Below are 15,975 nucleotides of genomic sequence, written 5' to 3' on the forward strand. Positions count from 1 at the left end.
CCTTTGCGCCGATAGTGGGAGCATGGGGATTTCAACCGGGGCTTACAGATGCCACTTTTAAACTCTGGAGATCCAGGGGTATCTCCTGTTTAGGGGATCTGTACAAAGATGGGGTCCTGATGTCTTTTGAACAGCTGCGTCAGAAATTCAGATTACCTAATGGAGACCTCTTTCGATATTTCCAAATTCGAGATTATATACAGAAGAAGACTACGTTATTAGATAGTCTTTATAAATCAGATAGACAATGTAGAGTGCTATGGCCAATGGGGGTATCCTCCATCAGTACTATTTATCATTTACTACAAGATGAAGTATAGGGAGATATGGACAATCTGCTTAAAACATGGGATCAGGATTTGGGACTAGAAATCTCTATAGAAACGTGGAATGACATTTGGGAAAACGCCAGAAGAATCACCATCTATAACAGAACCCAGGCTATCCAGCTGAAGATACTTCATAGGGCCCATATAGCACTGGATCGATTGGCAAAATTTAAGGCAGGAGCATCTCCAATGTGTCCCAAATGTAAAATAGAGGTGGGCACTCTTGTACTTTGCCTAGGGACCTGTTATAAGATCCGTAGATACTGGACTAAAGTAGCAAGTACCCTGACAGAAATTTTAAGAACGGAAATTAGAGTGGACCATGTATCTCTCCTTTTGGGCTTTTCGAACTTACCCTCCCTGGATATGCACGGGAAGAGACTATTTTCTATTCTCTCTTTCTGTGCAAGGAAAAATATTTTGGTATACGGGTGGCTGAGGGCCCCCCTAGACTTTCAAATTGGCACAGATTAATTATGGAATGTATTTCCCTTGACTTCCTTGCAAATATGGTGCACCGAAAGACCGAATTATTCTATAAAATATGGATAGTAAAAGCTTTTTTAGCTATGTGAAAGGCAAAAAAATGGTTAAGACTAAAATTGGGCCCTTGAAGACAGAAACAGGGGAATATATTACGGGGAACAAAGAAATGGCAGAAAAGTTGAATTGGTACTTCAGATCTGTGTTCACTGGGGAAAGACACAAGCAATCTCCCTGAGGTAACAGTGGCTGAAGGACCTGAACTGAAGGGAATTTATATTTGCCAGGAATTGGTGTTGGAGAGACTGTTAGGTCTGAAGGTTGATAAGTCCCCGGGGCCTGATGGTCTACATCCCAGGGTACTGAAGGAGGTGGCTCGAGAAATCGTGGATGCGTTGGTGATTATTTTCCTGAGTTCGATAGATTCAGGATCAGTTCCTGCGGATTGGAGGGTGGCTAATGTTGTACCACTTTTTAAGAAAGGTGGTAGAGAGAAAGCAGGAAATTATAGACCAGTTAGTCTGACCTCAGTGGTAGGAAAGATGCTGGAGTCTATTATAAAGGATGAAATTACAACACATCTGGATAGTAGTAACAGGATAGGTAAGAGTCAGCATGGATTTATGAAGGGGAAATCATGCTTGACTAATCTTCTGGAATGTTTTGAGGATGTAATTCTGAAGATGGACAAGGGAGATCCAATGGATGTAGTGTACCTGGACTTTCAGAAAGCCTTTGATAAAGTCCCACATAGGAGGTTAGTGAGCAAAATTAGGGCGCATGGTATTGGGGGCAAAGTACTAACTTGGATTGAAAATTGGTTGGCTGACAGGAAACAAAGAGTAGAGATAAACGGCTCCCTTTCGGAATGGCAGGCAGTGACCAGTGGGGTACCGCAGGGATCAGTGCTGGGACTACAGCTTTTTACAATATATATTAAGGATACAGAAGATGGTATTAATAGTAACATTAGCAAATTTGCTGATGATATTAAGCTGAGTGGCAGGGTGAAATGTGAGGAGGATGTTAGGAGATTACAGGGTGACCTGGACAAGTTAGGTGAGTGGTCAGATGCATGGCAGATGCAGTTTAATGTGGATAAATGTATGGTTATCCACTTTGGTGGCAAGAACAGGAAGGCAGATTACTACCTAAATGGGATCAATTTAGGTAAAGGGGCAGTACAGAGAGATCTGGGTGTTCTTGTACACCAGTCAATGAAGGTAAGCATGCAGGTACAGCAAGGTAGTGAAGAAGGCTAATAGCATGCTGACCTTCATAACAAGAGGGATTGAGTATAGAAGCAAAGAGGTTCTTCTGCAGCTGTACAGGGCCCTGGTGAGACCACACCTGGAGTACTGTGTGCAGTTCTGGTCTCCAAATTTGAGGAAAGACATTCTGGCTTTTGAGGGAGTGCAGCATAGGTTCACGAGGTCAATTCCTGGAATGGCGGGACTACCTTACACTGAAAGACTGGAGCGACTGGGCTTGTATACCCTTTAGTTTAGAAGACTGAGAGGGGATCTGATTGAGTCATATAAGATTATTAAAGGATTGGACATTCTGGAGGCAGGAAGCATGTTTCCGCTGATGGGTGAGTCCTGAACCAGCAGACACAGCTTAAAAATACAGGGTAGACCATTTAGGACAGAGAGGAGGAGAAACTTCTTCACCCAGAGAGTGGTGGCTGTGTGAAATGCTCTGCCCCGAAGGGCAGTGGAGGCCCAGTCTCTGGATTCATTTAAGAAAGAATTGGATAGAGCTCTCAAGGATAGTGGAATCAAGGGTTATGGAGATAAGGCAGGAACAGGATACTGATTAAGGATGATCAGCCATGATCATATTGAATGGTGGTGCTGGCTCGAAGGACAGAATGGCCTACTCCAGCACCTATTGTGTATTGGGTAGGCTAAAGGATATTAAGGTGGACAAATCCCCAGGACCGGATGGGATCTATCCCAGGTTGCTGAGGGAGGCGAGAGAGGAAATAGCTGGGGCCCTGACAGATATCTTTGTAGTGTCCTTAAACACAGGTGAGGAGCCGGAGGACTGGAGGGTTGCTCATGTTGTCCCCATGTACAAGAAGGGTAGTAGGGGTTTTCCGGGTAACTACAGACCAGTGAGCCTGGCGTGTGGTAGTGGGAAAGTACTGAGGTAGATAATCCCTTTAGCCCCGCCCCATCCCTCAGCCCGCCCCTTCCCTCAGCCCCGCCCCATCCCTCAGCCCACCCCTTCCCTCAGCCCCACCCCTTCCCTCAGCCCCACCGCTTTCCTCAGCCCTGCCCCATCCCCTCAGCCCCGCCCCTTCCCTCAGCCCCGCCCCTTCCCTCAGCCCCGCCCCATCCCTCAGCCCACCCCTTCCCTCAGCCCCACCCCTTCCCTCAGCCCCACCGCTTTCCTCAGCCCTGCCCCATCCCCTCAGCCCCACCCCTTCCCTCAGCCCCGCCCCATCCCTCAGCCCCGCCCCATCCCTCAGCCCGCCCCTTCCCTCAGCCCCGCCCCATCCCTCAGCCCGCCCCTTCCCTCAGCCCCGCCCCATCCCCTCAGCCCCACCCCTTCCCTCAGCCCCACCCATCCCCTCAGCCCCACCCCTCCCCTCAGCCCCACCCCTTCCCCTCAGCCCCACCCCTTCCCTCAGCTCTGCCTCAGCCCCACCCCTTCCCTCAGCCCCGCCCCGCCCCTCTTCAGGCCCTCCTCATTCCTGAAGAAGGGCTTATGCCCGAAACGTCGATTCTCCTGTTCCCTGGATGCTGCCTGACCTGCTGCGCCTTTCCAGCAACACATTTCCCGCTCTGATCTCCAGCATCTGCAGTCCTCACTTTCTCCACGATCACCTGAGCTCCGCCCACACTCAGCCCCGCCCCTGCCCCTCACCGCCCCGCCCCACCCACACTCAGCCCCGCCCCTGCCCCTCACCGCCCCGCCCCACCCACACACAGCACCGCCCCGCCCACACAGACCTACTCCCGCCCCCACCCCTCACTGCGCCGGCTCATCCTCAGCCCCGCCCCTAGCCTTGACCTCACCAAGATGGCGTCCAGTCCGGTTGTTCGGAGACGTGATGAGGTCAAGGCAGCACGTACAGCGTGAGTGCGTCACCACCGCCGGTTGGATCGAGAGCCCGGGGCCCGGGGATTGACCGAAGGAGAGGCCGAGGCGGTGGCTCGGGCCCGGGGACGGACGGAAGGAGAGGCGCCGAGGCGGCGGGGAGTCCGCGCTGTGCCAGCGGCAGTGGGAGCGGGAGCGGGAGCAGGCCCCGGCCCCGGCCCAGGCCCAGCCCCGGGCCCCGCCATGCTGAAGTGTATCCCGCTGTGGCGGTGTAACCGACATATCGAGTCGGTGGACCGCAGGCACTGCTCCCTGAGCGGGGTCCCCGAGGAGATTTACCGCTACAGCCGCAGCCTGGAGGAACTACTGCTGGACTCGAACCAGCTGAGGGAGCTACCCAAGGTACCGGGGGGGAGGGGGGGGGGGGAGGGGGGGGGGGAGGGGGGGGGGGGAGGGGGCAGGGGAGGGGGGGGGGGAGGGGGCAGGGAAGGGGGAGTGGGGAGAATAGAAGGGGGGGAGGGGGGAAGAGAGGGGGGAGGGGGGGAAAAGGGAGGGGGGAGGGGGGAAGAGAAGGGAGGAGAGAGGGGGGAGGGGGGAAGAGAAGGGGGAGGGGGGGGAGGGAGAGGGAGGGGAGGGAGAGGGAGGAGGGGGGAAGGGGAGAGGAAGGGGAGGGCAGGGTTGGAGAAAGCAGGGGGAGGTAGTAGGGAAGTGGTGGAGTGTAGAGGGAGGGTGGGATAGGGAGGGGGCAGATGGCTGTGTAGCAGCAGGGAAAAGGGTAAATAGGTCAAGCAGGCAGGTAGAGGAAGTTCAGGGGCAGGGGAGATAGGGAGAAGGGGTAGGAGTGCAGGGGGAATAGGGAGTTGTGTTAGGTGGGGGGGGAGACAGAAATAGTGTGGGAGAAGACTTTAGAGAGATGCGTGCAAGTGGGGAAGGGGTCAGTGACCTTTGGGTGGGAATGGAGGAGGAATGTAGGCAAGAGCATCAATCGAAGGGGAGGCGAGGAGGAATGAGGTGAGGAGGGTGGGAGGAAGGGAATGAGAAGAGTGGGGATGGGGTGCTCTCCCTCTGAGATCCCAGATGAGGAGTTTCCCACCCATTTCCCATGCCTGAGGTCTGGCTGAAGGAGTGGTATCATCACCATTTCATATATAGCAATGAATTGAGTTTCCCGTGAGTCTCTGTTTGAGAATAAGATATTAAACCTAGAGACATCCATGATTTCTGATTAGTTTAATTCTCAGTTCTGAATTTTTTTCCCCACTTGCTTTCTTTCCCATTGTGACCCTGCCAGAGGGTAGTGTTCATTACAACTCTTCTCTCAAGTGAATAAGTCTCACAGGAACCTTTTCCTCAATTATAACCCGAGTTCCATTGCTGACAGTTGTGAACAGCACGTCGCTCAGTGGTTAGCACGGCTGCCTCTCAGCGCCAGGGACCCAAGTTCGATTCCAGCCCCAGGCAACTGTCTGTGTGGAGTTGCACATTCTCCCTGAGTCTGCGTGGGTTTCCTCCCACAATCCAAAGATGTGCTCGGTGAATCAGCTATATTAAATTGTCCGTAATGTTCAGGGATGTGTATGTTAGGTGCGTTAGTCTGGGGTAAATGTAGAACAGTAGGGTAAGAGAATGGATGTAGGTTTGCTCGCTAAGCTGGCAGGTTCATTTTCAGATGTTTTGTCACCATACTAGGTAATGTCATCAGTGAGCCTCTGGTGAAGCACTGGTGTTAGTGACCCACTTTCTATTTATGTGTTTAGGGTTCCTTGGGTTGGTGCTGTCATTTCCTGTTCTTTTTCTCAGAGGGAGGTAAATAGGATCCAACTCGATGTGTTTGTTGATAGAGTTCAGGTTGGAATGCCATACTTAGAGTCATAAAGATGTACAGCATGGAAACAGACCCTTCGGTCCAACCCGTCCATGCTGACCAGATATCCCAACCCAATCTAGTCCCACCTGCCAGCGCCCGGCCCATATCCCTCCAAACCCTTCTTATTCATATACCCATCCAAATGCCTCTTCAATGTTGTAATTGTACCAGCCTTCACCACATCCTCTGGCAGCTCATTCCATACACGTACCACCCTCTGCATGAAAAAGTTGCCCCTTGGGTCTCTTTTATATCTTTACCCTCTCACCCTAAACCTATGCCCTCTAGTTCTGGGCTCCCTGACCCCAGGGAAAGGACTTTGCCTATTTACCCTATCCATGCCCCTCATAATTTTGTAAACCTCTATAAGGTCACCCCTCAGCCTCCGACACTCCAGGGAAAACAGCCCCAGCCTGTTCAGCCTCTCCCTGTAGCTCTGATCCTCCAACCCTAGCAACATCCTTGTAAATCTTTCCTGAACCCTTTCAAATTTCACAACATCTAGGAATTGTTGTGCGTGTTTCTGTTTGGCTTGACCTCGGATGTTGTCCCAATCAAAGTGGTGTCCTTCCTCATGTAAGGATACTAGTTAGAGTAGGTCATGTTGTTTTGCGGCTAGTTGATGTTCATGTATCCTGGTGGCTAGTTTTCTGCCTGTTTGTCCAATGTAGTGTTTGTAACAGTCCTTGCAAGGTATTTTGTAAATGACATTAGCTTTACTTGTCTGTATAGGGTCTTTCAAGTTCATTAGCTGCTGTTTTTGTGTGTTGGTGGGTTTGTGGGCTACCATGATGCCAAAGGGTCTGAGTAGAAAATGTGTTGCTGGAAAAGCGCAGCAGGTCAGGCAGCATCCAGTTCCCTGGATGCTGCCTGACCTGGTGCGCTTTTCCAGCAACACATTTTCAGCTCTGATCTCCAGCATCTGCAGACCTCACTTTCTCCTCAAAGGGTCTGAGTAGTCTGGCAATCATTTCCGAGGTGTCTTTGATGTAGGGGAGAGTGGCTAGGGTTTCTGGATGAATTTTGTCTGCTTGTTTGGGTTTGTTGCTGAGAAATCGGCAAACTGTGTTTATTTGAATACACGATGTAGGTGATTTTCCTCTGCTCTGCGTCGTTCCTCTGTGCAGCAGTGTGTGGTGGCTCGTTAATATAATGTTCTAATGCAGCTTAGTATGTGGATGATTGCTTCTGTAGTTCAGTATTTGATTCAATATTTGAATATATTCAAAAAGAGTGGGTACCCAATGAACACAGTCCGCCGATTCTCAGCAGCAAATCCAAGAAGTCTGAGTATTCTGGCAGTCATTTCCGAGATGTCTTTGAGGTAGGGGAGGGTGGCTAGGGTTTCTGGGCTCATTTTGTCTGCTTGTTTGGTTAGCTCAATCTGAGCTACAAATCTTCTCAAAACTTGCTGCCATGGTGGGGGAATGGGTCTGGGTGGGTTACTCTTTGGAGGGTCGGTGTGGAATTGTTGGGCCAAGGGGCCTGTTTCCACGCTGTAGGGATTATATGAATTGAATGTATGCTGTTTGGAGCAGGGCAGTGGGAGATACAGTGGCAGTAATTATGAATTACCCGTTCTGTCAAAAGTGTCACAATTGATTGTCTAGTTTGTTTAAACAAACATTATGAGCTAGAGAAAAATTATTGTGGTGCAGTGGTAGAGTCCCTACCTGTGATCCAGAAGGTCTGGGCTCAAGTTCCACGTGCACTTCAGTAATTGCAATTTGAAAGAGCTTGCTTTAAAAAACAGTATCAGTAACCGTGGCTGAGTGGTCTTACGTTTGAGATTCAGATCTGTGTGCTTAGCACAGTTTCTTTAGAGGATAAAACAGAGATTATGCTGAGAAATTTGGCAGTGCTGGTAGAGAGAAACAGAGTCTGGTATGCCTTCAGGACTGAAAGCCGTTGCAAAATAGATTGTATTTTAAAATTTTGGCAGAGAAGGAGCAAGAGGATCGATGACCTCTACCTGGTTTCTGCTATTGTACTGCAGCTGTAATTCAGGCAATGCTGCTCTCCATTGGAGCTGGGGGCTTTATGCATAGCTTACCATGACAGTCAAAACAGTCAGATAAAAACAAAATGCTGCATCTCCAGGTACCTGCTCAGAGGCTGCACTCTCCTCTTTACATTTACTTATTACCCAAGTGTTGAAGAAAGTTTTGGACTGCTTTCCTCAGCTTGTGGCTTGGTGCCAACTTTGCTGATTATGGCCCTATCTAATATGTTGCAATGTTTTACTGGATTGAAGACGTGATTAAAGTTATAAATGGTCATTGTGATACTCATGACCCAACAGGAGAAAGTGAGCAATGTAGATGCTAGAGATCAGAGTCAAAAAGTGTGGTGCTGGAAAAGCAGAGCAGGTCAGGCAGCATCTGTGTAGCAGAAGAGTCAACGGTTCAAGCATGAGCCCTTCATCAGGAGTTTTTTTTGTGGGGGAGGGGCAGTGAGATAAATGGGAGGAGGGTGGTGCTGGGGAAAGTTAGCTGCGAATGTGATAGGTAGATGAAGGTGGTGGTCCCAAGGTGGAAGATGAGGTGCTCTCATCTGATGTGTCCATTGCTCTCTATGTGGTCTCCTGTGCATTGGGAAGACAGGATGCCAACTTGCGGAATGTTGCAGAGAACATCTCTGGGGGGGACACGTGCCAATCAATCCCACAGTCCTGTGGCCCAACACGATGACGCCACTCCTACTCGACCAAGGACTTGCAAATCACAGCTACTCGATGCCTATAGGAAGAATGCCTCATCTTCCACCTTGGGACCGTCCAACCACACGGGATCAATGTGGATTTCACCAGTTTCCTCATCTCCCCTCCCCCGAGCTTGTCCCCAATCCACCCCCCAACTCGGTACTGTCCTACCTATCCATCTTCCTTCCCACCTATCCACTGCACCTCTCACTCCAACCTGTCACCATCAGCCCCCACCTTCATCAACCTATCGCATTCCCAGCTACCTTCCCCCTCCCATTTATCTCTGAGTCCCCTTGGATCCCCCAATCCCACCCCACCCCACATTCCTGATGTAGAGCTTATGCTCAAAACATTGACGCTCCTGCTCTACGGATGCTGCCTGAATGGCTGTGCTTTTCCAACACCACACTTTTTGACTCGCCCAACAGGCTGACTGATGAACAACAGCTTTGTATTAACACAGTGCTTCTTGATGTCTCATGTGGTGTTTTAGCAGCTAGTGCTATAGTCTTATACTGATAAACTCTGAATTCAGCTTTACATGGAGGTTCACATGTTGCAATAGTTCCCAAGTTCCCATCTGGCTGGTGACTCACACGAATAGTACCTGGTAAGTAGTGTCTAGCGCACAGCCTGGCTGCTCTGTAACAGGCAACAGGACAGACGGTGGGATTCATTGGCTCAACACTTCAATCTCTGAGAATCCTGAAATCAGTCTGTCAGCTGGTACAGTGGTGAATCTGAATTCATTTACACAGTTATGTGGACCCAAACAAATGATGTAAGCTTCAAGCAGCTCCCTGTTTAGGTTCAAGGCTACACAGCTAGGAGAAGCAATTGAAAGTGTTCAGGAAGCCAAAGGGGGTTAAATCTCCTGTTAGGTACATAACTGAAACTGCCATGACTTGCTGTCATGACATTTCTACATCAGATGGTCAGCGCTGAGGGAGCGCCGCACTGTCGGAGGGTCAGCGCTGAGGGAGCGCCGCACTGTCGGAGGGTCAGCGCTGAGGGAGCGCCGCACTGTCGGAGGGTCAGCGCTGAGGGAGCGCCGCACTGTCGGAGGGTCAGCGCTGAGGGGGCGGCGCACTGTCGGGAGGGTCAGCGCTGAGGGGGCGGCGCACTGTCGGGAGGGTCAGCGCTGAGGGGGCGGCGCACTGTCGGGAGGGTCAGCGCTGAGGGGGCGGCGCACTGTCGGGAGGGTCAGCGCTGAGGGGGCGGCGCACTGTCGGGAGGGTCAGCGCTGAGGGGGCGCCGCACTGTCGGGAGGGTCAGCGCTGAGGGAGCGCCGCACTGTCGGAGGGTCAGCGCTGAGGGAGCGCCGCACTGTCGGAGGGTCAGCGCTGAGGGAGCGCCGCACTGTCGGAGGGTCAGCGCTGAGGGAGCGCCGCACTGTCGGAGGGTCAGCGCTGAGGGAGCGCCGCACTGTCGGAGGGTCAGCGCTGAGGGGGCGGCGCACTGTCGGGAGGGTCAGCGCTGAGGGGGCGCCGCACTGTCGGGAGGGTCAGCGCTGAGGGGGCGCCGCACTGTCGGGAGGGTCAGCGCTGAGGGGGCGCCGCACTGTCGGGAGGGTCAGCGCTGAGGGGGCGCCGCACTGTCGGGAGGGTCAGCGCTGAGGGGGCGCCGCACTGTCGGGAGGGTCAGCGCTGAGGGGGCGCCGCACTGTCGGGAGGGTCAGCGGTGAGGGGGCGCCGCACTGTCGGGAGGGTCAGCGCTGAGGGGGCGCCGCACTGTCGGGAGGGTCAGCGCTGAGGGGGCGCCGCACTGTCGGAGGGTCAGCACTGAGGGAGCGTCGCGCTGTGGAGGGTCAGCACTGAGGGGGCGCCGCACTGTCGGGAGGGTCAGCACTGAGGGAACATCGCGCTGTGGAGGGTCAGCGCTGAGGGGGCGCCGCACTGTCGGAGGGTCAGCGCTGAGGGGGCGCCGCACTGTCGGAGGGTCAGCGCTGAGGGGACGTCGCGCTGTGGAGGGTCAGCGCTGAGGGAACGCCGCACTGTCGGAGGGTCAGCGCTGAGGGGGCGCCGCACTGTCGGAGGGTCAGCACTGCAGGTGTGCAGTCAGAGTTCCCAATTGTTTATTGTGGTTCAAAAACAAATATAACTCCAGAGCCTCAAAGGTAATGATCTCTAGATTACTCCATGAGCCTCAAGCAAATTTGTGTGGAGTAAATAAGACGAGATGTGATTCATAGGGCACTGACACTAGTACATGGGGGAAGAGAGTTGGTCCACTTATTGCTTTATGTTATCCATCCTGACACCACTAGGTTTTTACTTAGGAGTTTACATTAATTAGTGGAGGAGAGTGTTCAAATAAAGGAAAGTGTAAAAAATTGAAAAGAAATGAGAGTGTGGTGTTACAGCATGAGGAAGAAGTGAAATATAATCCACCATGTTACAGCAAGAGGTGGAAAATCTACACTGAAGATTGTTGCAGAAATTCAAACCAGAGTGAGTAATATTGATCATCTGTGAAAGTTGAATGCATTTTATCTGAATGCACACAGCATTTGTAATGTGATGTGGAGGTGCCGGTGTTGGATTGGGATGGACAAAGTCAGAAGTCACATGACAGTACCAGGTTGGAGCTGGGGGTCAACCTGCTGGACTGTAATCTGGTGTCATGTGACTTCGAGCATTTGAACAAGAAGTGTTGATGGCAGAAATCAAATTGTGTGAATGTGACTTGATTGTTATTACAGAGCCGTAGTTGCAGGCTATCGGGAGCTCATCATTCACGGATATATGATGTTTTGGAAGAACAGATAAAATAGAAAAGCACAGAGGGTAGCTTTGTTCACAAAATGGCATTGGACCCTATCAGGCAATAATGGAGGGATGTAAGAAGACATTCATCATGAGGCTTTTATTTGGCATAATGATAGGCAAGTCAGGTGGGACGGGTAACACGGAAGCTACATTTGTAGAGTGCGTTTGTGGTTGTATCTAGGAACAGTTGCTGGGAACAGGCTGTTTTCAATCTAACAATGTGTAATGAGATATGGTCAATAACAGATCTCATAGTTAAGGATCCTCTAGTGAGTAGTGGTAGTATTTCAAGTTCAATTTGGGGGAGATCACCTCAGGTCTAAAACCTGTGTCCTCAACTTAAATGAGACAATTACAGAGGGGTGAAGAAAGAGTTAGAACTTAGAAAAGTACAGCACAGAGAAGGCCCTTCAGCCCACAATTTTGTGCTGAGGATTAATCCTAATCTAAAACAAAATAACCTAACCTACACATCACTCAACTCACTGCTATCCATGTGCATGTCCAGCAGTCGCTTAAATGTCCCCAATGACTCTGCTTCCACCATCACCGCTGGCAACGCATTCCATGCATTCACAACTCATCTGCTTAAAGAACCTTCCTCTGATGTCTCCTTTATACCTTCCTCCTAATATTTTCAAACTATGATGCCTCATGGCAGTCAATCCTGCCCTGGGGAAAAGTCTCTGGCTATCAACTCTATCTATTCCTCTCATTATGTTGTATACCTCAATCAGGTCACCTCTCTTCCTCCTCCTCTCCAGAGAAAAAAGTCTGAGCTTAGTCAACCTGTCTTCGTAAGGCAAGCCCTCCAGTCCAGGCAGCATCCTGGTAAACCTTCTTTGCACCCTCTCCAAAGCCTCCACATCTTTCCTATAGTAGGGCGACCAGAACTGGACGCAATATTCCAAGTGTGGTCTCACCAGGGACTTGTAGAGCTGCAGCAAAACCTCACGGCTCTTAAACTCGATCCCCCTGTTAATGAAAGCCATAGTTGTCTGCAATGAGCTGGGAAAATAGACAAAAGGGAAGGTCAGTGGATGAGCAGTTGTCTCAGTAGATATTTCATAAGCCATCTAAAATTTATTCTGGTGAAAAAGGACTTTGATTCCGACAGCATGGAGGCAGACCCTTCGGTCCAAGTAATCCATGTTGACCATGTTCCCAAACTAAACCGGTCCCAGCTGCCTGCTCCTGGCCCATATCCCTCCAAACCTTTCCTATTCATGTATTTATCCAACTATCTTTTCAGTGCTGTAACTGTACCTGCATCGCCACTCCCTCTGGCCGGTCATTCCACACATGAACCAATCTGTATAAATTAAACGTTTCCCTTCATGTCCTTTTTGAGTCTTTCTCCTGTTACCACGGTGATTACAAAGGCGATCAGGTGAACTAACCAATTAGAAAGTAAGGCAACCAAGTTGCACAAACTAAGCCAGAGGATTAGAAATTGTTTAGGAACCACGATCTGATCACTATATAATTAATAGAAAAGGGAGAGAACTGATTATGAAAGTAAATTGGCATGGAATTATTTGATTTATTACTGTCACATGGACCTTGGTACAGTGAAAAAATTTGTTATGCTTGCAGTACAGGTAGATCATACCATACAGAGATCATGGGGTGATAGAACGGAGCGAGGAATACAAGGTGCACAAAAAGCAAGATCAACATTTGGTTTGAAATTTGAGAGGTCTATTCAGCAGCTGATAACAGTGGGGAAGGAGCTGTTCTTGGACCTGTTGAGGGGGGGGGTGTGTGTGTGTGTGTTACCACACACCATGAGAAAGAAAAACAGACAGCTTCTGCAGGTCCAGAAGAAACTCGATTACCTGAAGGCTGTGGGTGGGGAGTATTTCATTCGGTTAATCAAATGCTGGATAACGTAGTTAGCCAACTTCGGGACCTTGTGATCTTGTTCAGATAATCCAAAATACTGGATAATCAAGGTCCTTCTGTATATAAGGAGAGCTGTGGGAATATTGCAGATGTATCTGGGCAACTAATAATGACAGTTGGGAAACAGGGAAATGACAAATCATTTAAAACAATATTTTGCTTGGCCTTCATTGTAGCAGAGGCTATAAGCATCTCAAAGATATCCAGTTAGCAATGAGAGGGAATATAGTAATCTGTACCGCAGGTAACAAACTGAAGGCAGACAGCTTCCCATCTGAGCTGGATCTGATGATTTGCATCCAGGGGTTTTACAGGAAGTGGCCACAGAGAGAGTGGAGGCATTGGTCGAAATATTCCAGAATTCACTAGATTCTGGAGGTGTTCTGGTGGATTGAAAAATTGCTACTGTGATGGCCCTGTTCAAGAAGAGAGGGAGATGGAAAGCAGGAAACGATGCACTAGGTGGTCTGGCATCCATCATTGGGCAAGATGCTGCAAATGGGTTCCATTGTTAAGGAAGGACAAATTAATGCAATCAGATATTCAGGATGGTTTTGTGAAAGAGAATTTGCCAAAGTTCTTCAAGAATGTAACAAGTGGGGAAACTGGTAGATATAGTGTATTTGGATTTTTAGATGGATTTTGATTAGGCTGCACAACAAAGGAGCTCATGATATTGTGTGGTAGTGTATTAGCTTGGTTTGAGGATTGGTTAACACAGAAGACATTCGGGGTTATTAGTTATTTTTCAAGTTGGAAAGTTGTAATGAACGGAATGTCACAGGGATGAGTCCGAGTCTCTCAAAGGTTTATTATCCATATCAATGACTTGGAGGAGGGGGTAGCATTTCTCAATTCAGTCAATCACAATCAAAAATACAGAAAATAAAATAATCCTGTCTTTACACATGCTATACTGCCTTTGTTAGCTGTTTGCTCATTAAGGATCTGTATTCGTTTGTTTTTCTACCAAAAAGATAAAGTCCCCATTGTCAATGGACCAATGGACAACCCTTATTAGAAAGCAATGACTGGTCATGGAGCCATAGAGATGTACAGCATGGAAACAGACCCTTCGGTCCAACCCGTCCATGCTGGCCAGATATCCCAACCCAATCTAGTCCCACCTGCCAGCACCCGGCTCATATCCCTCCAAACCCTTCCTATTCATATACCCATCCAAATGTCTCTTAAATGTTGCAATTGTACCAGCCTCCACCACTTCCTCCGGCAGCTCATTCCATACACGTACCACCCTCTGCGTGAAAAGGTTGCCCCTTAGGTCTCTCTTATATCTTTCCCCTCTCACCCAAAACCTATTCTCTCTAGTTCCTCAGGGAAAAGACTTTGTCTATTTATCCTATCCAAGCCTGTCATGATTTTATAGCCTCTATAAGGTCACCCCTCAGCCTCCTACTCTCCAGGGAATACAGTCCTCACCTATTCAGCCTATCCGTATAGCTCAAATCCTCCAACCCTGGCAACATCCTTGTAAATCTTTTCTGAACCCTTTCAAGCTTCACAACATCTTTCCGATAGGAAGGAGACCAGAATTGCACACAATACTCCAACAGTGGCCTAACCACTGTCCTGTACAGCTGCAACATGACCTCCCAACATCTGTTCTCAATGCTCTGACCAATAAAGGAAAGCATACCAAACACCACGGCACGGTGGCACAGTGGTTAGCACTGCTGCCTCACTGCGCCAGAGACCTGGGTTCAATTCCCGCCTCAGGCGTGTGGAGTTTGCACATTCTCCCCGTGTCTGCGTGGGTGAACCAGGTGCTCTGGTTTCCTCCCACAGTCCAAAAATGTGCAGGTCAGGTGAATTGGCCATGCTAAATTGCATGTAGTGTTAGGTAAGGGGGAAATGTAGGGGTATGGGTGGGTTGCGCTTCGGCGGGGCGGTGTGGACTTGTTGGGCCGAAGAGCCTGTTTCCACACTGTAAGTAATCTAAAGTAATCTAATCTAATCTAAAACCACCTTCGCTATCCTATCTGCTTGCAACTCTACTTTCTAGGAGCTATGAACCTGCATTCCAAGATCTCTTTGTTCAGCAACACTCACTAGGCCTTACCAATAAGTGTATAAGTCCTGCTAAGATTTGCTTTCCCAAAATGCAGCAGCTCACATTTATCTAAATTAAACTCCATCTGCCACTTCTCAGCCCATTGGCCCATCTGATCAAGGGTCCCGTTGTAATCTGAGATAACCTTCTTCGCTGTCCACTGCACCTCCAATTTTGGTGTCATCATAACTGTGCCTCTTATGCTCGCATCCAAATCATTTAATGACAAAAAGTAGAGGACCCAGCACTGATCCTTGTGGCATTCCACTGGTCACAGGCCTCCAGTCTGAAAAACAACCCTCCACCACCACCCTCTGCCTTCTACCTTTGAGCCAGTGTGTTGCTGGAAAAACGCAGCAGGTCAGCAGCATCCAAGGAGCAGGAGAATCGACGTTTTGGGCATGAGCCCTTCAGGAAATCCTGAAGAAGGGCTCATGCCCGAAACATTGATTTTCCTGCTCCTTGGATGCTGCCTGACCTGCTGTGCTTTTCCAGCAACACATTTCCAGCAATCACTTCCCTAGCTTCCCACACAGTTCTAGGGTATACCTGATCGGATCCCCTGATGGTGATGGTTTAACCTGAGGGTCGTTCGTCCCCTCAGGCAAGTGGAGTGATTGAGAAGAAGATCCTTCCGTAACCTCAGCCAGTTGAGCCCATTCTGCAGGTGTCACTGCATCACAAGCTAGGTGTTCAGCCAACTGAGCTTCCCTGTATCATCAGCAAATTTAATGACTCTACCTTGCGTTGCTTTGTCTGGGTTATTTATAGAAAGTCTAATAAGTTGAGACCCTCAGCAC

At 49.7% G+C, this 15,975-nt stretch overlaps 2 protein-coding genes across 2 annotated transcripts in view; one reads left to right on the plus strand and one right to left on the minus strand.

Annotated features, from left to right (window-relative positions):
* The window catches only part of LOC122546194 (uncharacterized), a 655,534-nt gene that overhangs the window by 94,075 nt on the left and 545,484 nt on the right, over positions 1-15,975 (minus strand). The gene's annotated exons all lie outside the window — the stretch shown is intronic.
* scrib (scribble planar cell polarity protein) overlaps positions 3,912-15,975 on the plus strand; it is a 176,230-nt gene continuing 164,166 nt past the window's right edge. Inside the window, exon 1 of the mRNA XM_087987775.1 lies at positions 3,912-4,262. Coding sequence (XP_087843901.1) covers positions 4,104-4,262 — 159 coding nt within the window. The 5' untranslated portion in view covers positions 3,912-4,103. The remainder of the gene's footprint in view (positions 4,263-15,975) is intronic.

This window comes from Chiloscyllium plagiosum, unplaced genomic scaffold, assembly GCF_037043375.1.
Source record: "Chiloscyllium plagiosum isolate Xiang-an unplaced genomic scaffold, Cpla_swu_hap1 HiC_scaffold_5, whole genome shotgun sequence".
NCBI classification, from domain to species: Eukaryota; Metazoa; Chordata; class Chondrichthyes; order Orectolobiformes; family Hemiscylliidae; genus Chiloscyllium; species Chiloscyllium plagiosum.